At 44.8% G+C, this 12,807-nt stretch overlaps 1 protein-coding gene across 3 annotated transcripts in view; it reads left to right on the plus strand.

The window, feature by feature from the left end:
* LOC146050203 (uncharacterized) overlaps positions 1-12,807 on the plus strand; it is a 33,585-nt gene that overhangs the window by 18,914 nt on the left and 1,864 nt on the right. For 2 of the 3 annotated variants that reach the window (XM_083167115.1, XM_083167114.1), the window contains exons 3-4: positions 7,653-7,907; positions 11,628-11,695. In XM_083167115.1, coding sequence (XP_083023241.1) covers positions 7,653-7,907; positions 11,628-11,695 — 323 coding nt within the window. Of the gene's footprint in view, positions 1-7,652; positions 7,908-11,081; positions 11,106-11,627; positions 11,696-12,807 lie in introns of all 3 variants that reach the window. The other variant, XR_014466281.1, reaches the window with a different exon arrangement.

The following is a 12,807-nucleotide window of genomic DNA, read 5'->3' on the forward strand; positions in this document are numbered from 1 at the left end:
TGCTTAAGGAGCAGACAGCTGACATTAATAGGCAAATAGCACAACTACAGAAGCAGGTGCTGGAGACGGAGTGTAGGGTTGGAGAGTGTTTTGCAGATATTGCTGAAATTAAACCCATTGTTTCCCAGCACACTACAGATATCCAGGTTCTACACAATATATTACAAGATCTGGAAAATGGATCACTGCGTAACAATATATACATCTAAGGGGCCGGATCTATTCCACTTTATAAAAATCAAGCTCCCTGAGCTTTTGCAAATAAAACATTTATGCACAGACCTGGTTATCGAACGCGCCCATAGGCTAGGACCACAGCCCGCTCAAGAGGGCGCTTGTCCAAGAACAGTAATTTTTTAAAGCACTGAATTACCTCCACAAGGAGCTGTTCTGGTCCGCCTCTCGCAAAATACGTAATATAAAGTGGGAAGGACACCACATTCTGCTATTCCAAGATTATTCGGCAGAGCTCACAAAGCAGAGAAAAGATTTTTCCCAGATCTGCTCCCGTTTGATCAAAATGGAACGCAAATTTGCGCTACTTTACCCAGCTAAGCTGAGATTTTATGATGGGACCTCTTTCAGAGACTTCATGTCAGCTAAAGATGCTGAATATTTTCTGAATGAGGAGGAAAGACCAACACAGTCTCAAAACCAAATGTCATATTGCTGACTATTAGTACTGCTCACTCATCGTATCTCCCTGGACTCCCCTTTCTGTTGACTGAAATGATCGTGATCCCACAGGAACTTTCACAGCAGAGATGCCGCCGCTTCACTCACCTCCTTGGTTTCGAACAGACTGAGACCATACTTCTTATCTTAGACTCATCAATGTCTGGTTTAACGCCGCTGCGGAAACAACCCGCAGAGGGGATTTTTACAAGAGCCAAGTGACGGGGAGACAGATGGCCTCTGACTGATCGATATATATCCATTAACATATATTGGTGTAGTAAGGATGGTTCTTGATGGAAGCAGATGAGTATAGAGCTGCCAACACACTGGACGTTATTGATAAAAATGATATTCACACTGTTATCATGTTTTACTGTTACTGGTGGGCCACGGGCTGGAAGAGCAGTTAAAGTCACACATGGTGGTTGTGACACATTTCTCCCATGTTCTCATCGTTGGAAGTTTGCTTAACGCATTATTTCCCCACCCCCATTACCCACAGTATACATGAGGCTTATACCTACCTCATACATCACCCTGTCCTGAAATCCCGATCTCCCATGGTGTTATCCTATACTAGTATCCTAAGAAATTTCATATACATGAGTGCAAGATGTCTTATTGTTTGAATTAATATACACAAATTGCATTGATGTCGTTACGTTTTGGTAGTTGGAATGTGGGAGGAGTCAACTCCCCAGTGAAACGCAAGAGAATTTTAATTTATTTAAACAAATTGAAATTAGATGTATTGTTTATGCAGGAGACCCATCTGACCCCCATAGAGACCGCAAAAGGTAGTGACCTCCTCCTTGTATAATTTGAAGGCTAGAGGAGTAGTCATCTTCGTGAAAAATCACATAAGGGGTGTACACACGGAGAACTTTTAACAGGAGATTTTGACTAGATAGTCAAAATCTCCTACAATGTTAGCCAAAATCTCCCTATTGTTCTCCTGCTTAGTCAATATTGTCTAGCAGAGATTGCTTAGTATAGATTGACTGTGCAGGCAAGGCAATTTTGACTAGATCATAGACTATCATTGCTTAGTCAAAATCTCCAGTGCATCTAGCTAAAATCTCTATTAAATGATTTTTATACTCCTCTCTATTCTAGACCCGATTCTAATCAATAAAATGCCGCAAAATTTTGGAGTGATATTTCTACACCTCAAATGACTGAGACCCAGGCCACACTATTAATCAGCCAAATAACTAACCAAGAGGTTGCATCAGCTATTTCTTGGGGATTCCCGGTGCACCGTGTCGAATGTACCAAGAGCCATACTATCCTTAGACGCTGAGAAGGCGTTCGACATGGTGCACTGGGACCATCTGTATGACACTCTGAGACTGTTCTCGTTTCCTGAGAGATTCATCACACTATTGCAGACCTTATGCTGGTTCTGCATCTGGTATTATATGTAATGGCACAGTATCCGATCCCTTTCCTGTACTAAGAGGCACAAGGCAGGGATGCCCACTATCCCCACTTCTCTTCGCCTTGCAGCTGGAGCCATTGGCGATCACCCTAAGAAACTCTCCATACTTTAGCGGCATCATGCTCACGCAGATTGATGTCCGTATGTCCTTATTTGCTGATGACCTGCTGTTACTACGGTCACACCCACAACATGCTATCCCATTGGTCCTTAATGACCTATAACTTTTTGGTAGCTTCTCAGGGTATAGGGTAAATATTGATAAATTGGAGCTATTAGTTCTGAAAGGAAACCCTCCGATGTTTGACACAACGGAGAGCTATAGTACTATCAAAATACAACCTCAACAAATAAAATACCTGGGTGTTTAAATCCCCAAAGACAGAAACAATTTGTACACCATTAACTACCCCCAAATAAATAAAATCCTCAAAACTCTAGAGGGATGGAAGGATTTGCCCCTTTCCATGCTTGGGAGAATAGAGGCAGTGAAATCAGTTGTTTTTCCCAGACTGATGTATTCACTAAAGATGTTGCCTGTTAAGTTAAAGCCCAGAGATGTGGTTTCCTTGACTCAGGCCTGTAGCAAATTTTATATGGCGAGGGGAAAGCCAAAAATCTCACTCCCTAAACTAAAACCCCCCCAGAACAGATGGCGGACTGGGACTCCCAGACTTAGCCAACTATTCTAGATCCCTACTATCCCGCTATGCCCTGGGGTGGCTACTAGAAGAGGATACATACTCATTATATGAGGTAGATAAGGCCCTGCTTTTCCCATACCCCCCATATCTACTATAATTGCTTATGCAGGGACACATATTATGCATGGAACTATATTACTACGAAACTAGGACAAGATCCTTTTCAAACAGAGTGGATCCCTATATGCGGAAACCCAATGTTTCCACCAGGAGTCAATAATCCGATTTTTAATCGCATGAAGGCCTACGTTTGATTACGCAGGTATTTGATCAAGGGGGCAAGCCCTTTTCATTCTAAATACTAAAGGAGAAATATGGCCTTACTGTAAATTGCCTTTTTCCCCATGATACAATTACAACATTATGCAGCCACAATAACACCGGCCATAACATCGATCCCCTCTCATTCCCTAATTCACCAATGGCTAGACAAATTTAAAATAAGCGGATTCAGATCGAGCATGGTCTATAGTGAATTGCAAAGGACCGCTTCTGACATTGAATTAGATAATCGTAGTGGTGGGTGGATCCGCACAAACCAGAGTGATATGTTTAATTTAGTCGAGAAGATATTAAATAAGCAATATGTTAAACTACTTGGGAATAAATTCTGGTAGTCATCGATTGGCGTTGCTCCCAAACATTCAGTTAATTGAACTGAATATACAGCGGTTTGTTTGCAAAGACGCAAACAAATGTGCTTTTTGGGCACACACTTAGAAAATAAACAATTTCAAATGTATTGGTGAATAAATTTAAAAACTTAACTTTTATTAGACTTATAGTATTAAAAGGAAAATTACACTTATTCCTATTCAATTAACGTTCAATTTAGTACACCATCATTTGTATGAATTTATTATTGTGTACTAAATTGAACATTAATTGAATAGCACATTTGCTTTTTAGTTTGCGTCTTTGCAAACAGACCCCTGTATATTGAATTAGATAAGGCTGCAAACTCCTGGCTTTCAGATATACCTTTATTGGATAAACCAATCAAAACTGTACAATCATCGGTTCTACAGGAGATACAGATTAAAACGGTCTACAGAGCCTATGTTTCTCAGAAACAACATAGCTACTTTGACCCAAACATACCAGAAAAATGTGGCATCCACTCTGCGACATCCTTCCATAATATGTGGTCCTGTGGAAAGAAAGAAATATTGGTATAAAATCACAAATGACCCTTTACCACTACTATTCGCAAACTTCGATATGTGGAAACTGGACACGCAACATAAACATCTTATACCATTCCTGACGCTACTATGTAAAACCGCATAAAAAGTTATCTTAAATGCCTGGATTTCTAGATCAACCCCAACAATACTAGAATTAGATGGTTTGTTACTAAAATACATGTATCTTGATCGATGCAACTCTGTAATAACCTCCCACACAATTATCCAAGGGTTCTCCCGCAAATGGGATCCATTCATACGTTCAAAACCAGAATTAATGCAGCATCCGATATCTATAATATCTTTGACGTCACACCGCCCTTGATAGAAGGGAATGCACATCAGACATCATGTGAAACATAAACGTCTATTTGTTATTAGGGAGACTGAACCGTGAAGAAATGTCTTATTCTAATTTACTCTCTAAGCTTGAAGTACTAAGACAACCCATGTGTCCCCCCCCCCCCCCCTCCCCCCCCTTTCAGGTTATTGATAATGATGTTTGGTGGGAGGAAATGTATGACATGCTAAAAATAATTTTTGATGCGTAAACGAAGCTTTACTTAGCTTTAAAGTAGTTCTGCTACAAGGTTATAACTGTATGAACAATGTTAATGATCTACTACTTCTCTAATTTGAAAAGGTTTATGCTACACATGTATGCCAATAGATAACAGTATGTTAATGCAATCCTCTGTCACTGTGTGTACCCTTGTTTTCCTTTAATTTTGGAAAATTCAATAAATATACTTTGAAGGAAAAAAAAACTCTTTAAGGGGTATTCAATAACTGGCGATCATCTCCTGTCAGGGAGATGCCCGCCGGGCCCTATTCAATGCTGTCTTCCCCGACAGCATTGAGCAGGGTATCTCGGCAGAACGAGCCCGACTTCACTAGCTGTCGGGCTCGTTCTGCCGAGAACGGCCGGGAAGTGACAAGCCACCGGCTGCAGCTCGCCTCTTCCCGGCCACGCCCCCTTCTCGGTCCCCGGCAGGTGGGACATTGAATCCCGCCTGCATGTTCTTGGTTGAGCTGACCGAGAACGGGACAGGAGCAAGCTCGACTGCCGTGACCCTCACATTTAATCTGTTCTTATCTGGTAAATATTTCCTTTCTCTGTTTTGGTTACATAAACTTCCTATACTGTTCTTATCTGCTATAGTTTCCTACTTATCTACTCTGCCACCACCAGCAGAAATATTAATCTAAGGTCATAATTTTAGTTCGCTGGATACAAGTATAAACAATTTTTTATAATAAAATTTTTCTTCTTTTAAAAGGCAGTTTCCATTTGCAACATATTAAAGTCCAGTAGTTCAGATTTTATAATTTCGTAGATATGAACATCAGACCAAAAACTGACGCGTTTCGTCCTCAAAACTTCATCAGGGGTAGTACTTCAATGGTATAGAAATAGTCGAAAATGTAGGGAACAAAAATTATCCTCTATTTATAGATATTCACTGCACATATTACATCTGCCCCACCTGCAGTGCTGCGTGTGTTTGCCATTTATGAGAACAATCAGGTCTGAATTAGGCCCTTTATTTAGTTCCAAAACTACTACCAAATGAATGAGATATATGGGGCCTGATTCAGGCCCATTCACTGGGCTGCAAATTCACAGCCTAAGCAATTACTGAATGACCAAACATGCGTCCTGCATACAGTGCCCATGCGCGGTCATTCCATTATTGCTGGAGCTGGCTGCTTGCAGGGTGATTGACACCTGCAGGAGTTTTGGGGCGGTAACCCATAATTTTCTGGAAGTGCCCGAGAACACGCAGATGATCCCCGGCCTTCACAGTGCTGAGAATGCCTAGACTGACTGCGTTTGGAAGCAGGGAGAAAACCGCGGGGGGGGGTGATAGGAGGTGGAAGCGGCAGGGCAGTGCTTACCTGCTTGCTGGGTTCTGAACACTCGCAGCGCTGGCTTACAGTGCATTGTCTTATACTTATACAGATGGAGACTGTCTCCGCTGGCGTTCCGCTCCATCTGACTCAGACGCACGTGCGTCTCACACGCACGCGCGTCTCAGTTTCCGGGTGACAGGGAACCGTCCCCGTCTCCGCTTCAGGGAGACGGACAGGGTTAGGGGGGGGTGCGTGGAGGCGGTGGGGACCCTGGGTGACCGCCGACAAGCCGGCGGAGACCCGGGGGAAGCGCCGTCAGAAGGGGATGCGCACGTGTCACGGACCCACCGGTCGCCTGCTCCGATACGTCAATCTGAGCAGCTCCGGCCGTGACTGGGGTTCACTTTGGACTCTCGGGTCCTTTCCTTGAGGTACACTGCCACCAGCCAAAACCTGATTTTAGCGCTTGAAACTGCGCAAGGGGCGGCTTGGCTCGCACCTGACCACACAATACAATATAACAATGGTAACGTTTTCCAGCCTTTCTCTTCTGAGGCTAATGAGTCTTAAGAACACAGAACCAGAACTGATAATATGTATTATTTATTCCTAGAAATACTACAGAGCTTTAAACAAAATGGTTACAAGACATTACAATGATTTTAAAAGTACACACGAGTTTTAAATGCAATTTCAGAAATAAAATAAATGGGAAAAATTACAGAACCTATCTTACACTTAAATACAGATCCTGACGTGGGGGGGTTCTCCACAAGAAATCTCTGGTCGTCTACAGCCTGTTTGCTAGACCCCCAGGTAGTGACACTGACTATAGGGAGAAGGGCCTTAGTTATACCTTGAAGACTCCCTCATCCCTCCCACCCTTGGGATTTTTAACCATTCCCTTGCTGAGCCTAGTGAAGGTCCCTAGATATAGGATCTTTCCCATAAAGAAGTTGTCCCTGCTTTGAAGTAGATTTTATACATTCCTCAAGTGATAAGAGGTAATTTAGTGCAGGGCCAGAGCACCTTTGGCCTGTTGGCTGGACACTATTGCTCTCCCCCCCCCCCCCCCCCTCCCCAATCTGGTTTATGAGGGGTCTCAGATCTTATCTTACATCCTAGCTCCAGAGGAGTCCACAGATGGCTACACTCCCTGGGTCACCAATAGTCCACACACATAATACATGACATGTTCTGATCTCCCACATAATAATCACAGGCGGCATGATTTTACCAAACATACCAGACATACATTGCTTGAACAGATAATCATAACAGGAAGCATACGTTAATTTGATCGATCACCTGATCTGATCGTTACAGCACGCATCCCCTTTCGCATATCAGCTGGCGGGGGATGGCGGCTGGCGATTCTTCCGCCATCCCCTGCAAAGACCAGGCCGGCTCCATCTGTAAGTCACTGTTTTCTTGTTTTGCACATTTTTTTTATATATTTGTTAGGTGCCGCACCATAAAGAATAATAATATGATCCGACTTACCAGGTGACCCAACCCTTGCCATCTGAACACCACCCACACCATTATTGGAACCACCACCAGCCTGTACAGTGCCTTGTAGTTAGTCTGTATGGCCTCATGGGGTCTGCATTATACCTGTACCTTACCATCAGCCCAAAAGGATTGGAAGTGTGGCCCTCGGACTGCACCAAATGTTGCCAGGTCTCCAGGTCCCAGTTACACTCCTCTGCACTCCTTTTGATGTGTCTGCAATCTGTAGACCATAGTATCTTGTTCTCCTGACTTCTCCCTGTCCTCTCTTCCCAGCTCGAGTCATGATCAACAGCATCATCTATAGCGCTGGGGATTTATCGGAAAACACGCCACTGAGTGTTGGATTTACTGGGGACTATCCAGTAACCATCTCCTGGAACAAAGATGGAGGGGAGCTGCCCCAGGGGCACCGGCTGAGCAAAGACAACGAAACTCTCACCATCCCCAAGAACGCCACTGGGGTATACCATGTGACTGTCACGAACGTTGTCAGTACAGACAGCAAGACGTACAGTATCCCAGCCAAAGGTAAGAGGATCAAACTGTATGGAGGTTGTTAAAAGCACAAAGAGACTTACATTGTACCTGATCATTGCAATGCAGAAATCTGTGGCAAGCCACCAGGCCGCACCAAAGCCTCTCCGTTGGTATCTGGCCCTCCCGTGATTCGAGACACCCCCCCCCCCCCGTGATTCACGGTGCTCCCACGATTCACGGTGCCCCCCCTCCCGCAATTTGGGAACCCGCGATTCGCACCCCCCCTCACGGCACCCACTCCTGCGATTTGCGCCCCCCCCCTCCCGCGATTCGCACCCCCCGCACGCAATTCTAGCCCCTCCTGCGATTCGCGGACCCCCGCCCCCTCCTGTGATTCATGGCGCCCCCCTCCCACAATTTGCGGACCCCCCTCCCATGATTCACGGCACCCCACGACCCCTCCCGCTCCCCCCTCACGCGATTCACACCCCCCTTTTGCGATTTGCAGACCCCCTCCCGCGATTCACGGACCCCCCTCCCACGATTCACGGCACCCCACGACCCCTCCCGCGATTCATGACGCCCCCTGCAACAACAAACCCCCCCCCCCTCCCCTCCCGCGATTCATGGCAACCCGCGCGCCCCTCCCGCGGTTCACTGACCCCCACAACCCCCCCTCCCGCAATTTGCGCCCCCTTCCCGCGATTAAAGCCCCTCCTGCGATCTGTGGACACCCCCCCCCCCTCCCGCTAATTGCAGATGCCTGCACCCCCTCCCGCAATTTGCAGGCCCCCCTGACCCCTTTCCAGCAATTCCCTTCAGCGGACCCCCGCGACCCCGCTCCCGCATTTCACATACCCCCGTGAGAATGGGGGATCCTGTACCGCCACAAGCAGGTGCCGCCCCTAGGTGGGAAATCCGGCCCTAAATTCATGTCCCCACTGCCCTCTGCACCAGCACCACAACTTTTATCAATGTCTTGCCCACATTCCACTATTATACAGCCTCCTGCTCTCATGCACCCTCACTCCCTCCCAGTGGGAGGAGACGCTCACCCACTGCCGGGAGCTGCATACTGTCCCCCACCCTCCTCCAGTTCTAGGGATGCCCATCGACCATCAATGATTTCAAATCATCGATGGTTTATGGCTGATGTTGAATACTTTTGCCATCGATGTGGGAGGACCAGATGGTTTCCCTACATCAATGTACATAAGGTGTCGGGACACGGAGCATAGCTCCGCCGCCCCCCCCCCCACACCCACACCCAGAAGTCCCGCCACCGAGTTCTGATTGACCCACGGCCTATTCAGACAGATATAATGGATGACCGTCGATAGCTACAACAATCGATGGTTATCCGAGTAATATTTTACTACTATCGATGGCACGGTGCAAAATGGCCATCAATGCCAACCATCGATGGCGTCTGCACCAATGCCCATCCCTACTCTGCAACAGGCAAAAACCTTTACCACCCCTCATGCCCACACACTTCTATCACTGCCCTGCCTCCTGTTCTCCTGCCCCGTAACTTCCGCCAGTGGGGACCCGCTCACCCTGTGTTGCCCACATTCCCCTATCATGCTTTGCCACCCGGCCTCCTGCTCTCATGCACCCTAACTCCCACCCAGTAGGAAGAGACCCTCACCCAGTGGCAGAAGCTGCACAGTGTCCCCCAGCCTCCTCTTTAGTCCCCCGTATGCCCACACACCCCTATCACTACCAAGCTTCCTGCTCTCCTGAACCGTAACTTTCACCACTGGGGAGTCGCTGACGCTGTGCTGCCCACATACCCCTATCATGCCTCATAGCCCAGCCACCCAGTAGGAGGAGACACTGACTCAGGGTCACCGTCCTGTACTCCTGTGCTGCCACGCTGGACCCTCACCCACTGGAAGAAGCTGCACAGTGTCCCCCACCCTCCTCTTTAGTCCCTCTTATGCCCACACACCCCTATCACTACCAGCCTCCTGTTTTCCTGTGTCGTGACCTATACTATTGCGCACACACACACACCTAAACAACCGCTTATGAATTAAACAAAACAATACACCCCCCCCCCCCCCCTTCCAAATCAAATGCTCTCTATGTAACACATTTCACCTATAACTCAAGTTGCAATACAGGGCAAGTTTCATAAAATTCTAACCATATGTCTCACAATACAAACGTTCACAAATTAAGGGGGCTAGTGATATCTAGGCTTCCGCACAGGTGTTTAAATCAAAAAGTACTAAATAAGTCACCTGGATATCACTAAAACCTTCTAACAAGCTCGATCTGTGTAGTCATGGAGCTATGGGAATCATTTATATTTGACTGTTTTGCCGGCAGTTTCAATTGAATTTGCTCATTGAGCTTGTTGACATCATCATTTTTTGGTGCCAAAATTGCACTTTCGCACAGCCAATCCGGATTTTTGTAGTTGGTTGTTAGATTTGGGAATACGTTGTCGACAACGGCTTGAATATTCAGTTGCATTTGACAGAAGTTCGGCGGGAACGAAATCTCATTTGTGGCGGGATCAATTAATTGCCCCAAAAAAATTTCTGTTGATCCGATCGCTACCAAACTTCACAGGATCACCCGCTGGGCTAATCTGAAGATTGTGGAAAAGAAAATTGGATACTAGCGCAGTCTATTCCCTTTTCTTTTCCACATTTATTTTGGGGAACTGTACTGCAGCTTGACAGAGCCACGCACACCTCTGCGCCTCCGCCTCCTACTGGTAACGCAGTTACCCACACCTTTCCAATCTGAAGATTGCCTGAAAACTTGATCAAGGTCAGGCTGATTTGGAGTCCATAGGGAACATACACACACATATATATATATATATATATATATATATATATATATATATATATATATATATATATATATATATACCCCAACCGCGCACACCTATATGGTTGTGGCACTTCTGAAGGCCCCCTGTTAGACAGGACCCGAAATTGGTTTAGAGGTTTTCTGCAATGCTTGCTTTATATGTTGTGTTGGGTTTCGCTTTAAACTTTTAATATACATTTATGAATTTTGAAATAATCTTAAATATATAACATTCTTCACTGGTAACTGTTGGCCTGGTATGGGGAGGGGGTGAATTAGTAATTGGTAAGCTGTGTTTGGCTGTGATGCATTTCGTGATGTACCATTTACTATAATGTGAGCACTGTATGACATTAGCGGAAATAATTGTGTGACTCCCTTCTTCCTTACAAGCTGCATAAAAATCCTAAAATGCAGGTAGGTCAGATCTATATTCTTATAGGTGTATATATTTATTGCTGTGGTGTACCTCGGCTTCCCAAACTTTTTGGAACAATGACGCCCTAGATAATTTTTTCACGGCACCCCTAGGCCAAAATATTCTTATTGAGAAACTCCGTCTAGTACCACTATCCGCCATCATTCTAGTGACCCTCCCAGTGGATTACAAGTAATGTACATATGAAAATCCTGTTTTTTAATCCCAACCTATTTTAACTTATGAAATTAATTAAATACTACATATTTGTTTGTTTTTTTGTTTTGTTTTTTTCATTAAAACTGCTACTTGATGCATTATAATTCACAGAATAGGATTCTTTATGCCAGTACACTCAGTTTGGGAACCACTGGTATACGCTGATCATACAAGTGTATAGTATGCCTGCGGTGTGTTGTATGTATTTGGTGTACTGTTGGTTTTTCATTTCTGTTTTTAATAGATAATTTATAGATTATAGCTAAATATGCTCTGACCAATATGATTTATTGCTTCAACAGAACTTCCTGAAAGATTTCGGTGGTGGATATTCCCAGTCGCAGTTTTGCCTGTTGCAGCTCTAGTGTTGGTATGTACTGGACAGTGTATATCCCGATTCCTTACCGCATGTATAACCTGTTCTTGTCTGCAGTTATCATTCAGGCGTAGCCCGCTATTCTCACTTGTCATCCATACCAAAGAGACCCAAGCAAAAAATGTAATAAAAAAAAAAATCCCCTTTTTACCCCATTAAATCCCTTCGGGATCAATCCACCTTTATAATACCACAAAGAGCAGAATTCTGCACATAAATAAATGTTTATTTGATACGTTTAATCTACTTGGCACGGTCTTTGATGGGTTGATCGACTATAAGATGATTGGCAGTCATTAGGTCGACATTTCTGGAAGGTCGACAGGGGTCTAGGTCAACAAGGGACAAGGTTGACATGGGTTAGGTCGACATGGGTTTTCTGACCCGAATGTCGACACAGTCGACATGGACACAGTTTTAAGTGCTCCGCGTCCCTTCGCATAGCTCACTGCGCTCGCCATGCTTCGGGCACGGTGCCTCGCTACACTCGGCACACTATTTTATTCTCCCACCACGCCCTAATGGATGGTAGGGCATGAAATACTGCCTGTCGGCTCAAAAAACCCATGTCCACCTAACGCATGTGTCGACCTTGTCAACCTAGTTCCCTGTAGACCTTCAACAGAAAAAGTGGCCCTAGGGTCACTCAGGAGCGCTGGTTAGCTGGACTAAAGCCAACAATTTATATCAACTGAGCAACACTGCTGCCGCGTAAGAAGGATGTGTTCCTGTAATCAGAGCTGCAAGTGGATAAGTAACTACGGCAAAAGAGTCGCTGTCACTGTAAGAGGTCAGCTTTGCTCAGCAAATTAATCAGTAAATCAACTGTTTTTAAATAATATAAAGTTATTCAAATTTCATAAAAAAACTAATCTTTGAAGTGAACTTCACATAATTTAATTAATAGACATTACAAGACAAACAACATACAACATATAATACTGGCATTAATTATTGGATTAGAAGAGGCATATATATATATATATATATATATATATATATATTATATATATATATAGTGGCTCAAAACTATAGAGGCTCTATAGAGTTCCTTTAGCGGCAATGATTGATATTTTCTAGTTACCAGTCCTGCATGTAATTTGTAA

This window comes from Crinia signifera, chromosome 12, assembly GCF_055691185.1.
Source record: "Crinia signifera chromosome 12, ASM5569118v1, whole genome shotgun sequence".
NCBI classification, from domain to species: Eukaryota; Metazoa; Chordata; class Amphibia; order Anura; family Myobatrachidae; genus Crinia; species Crinia signifera.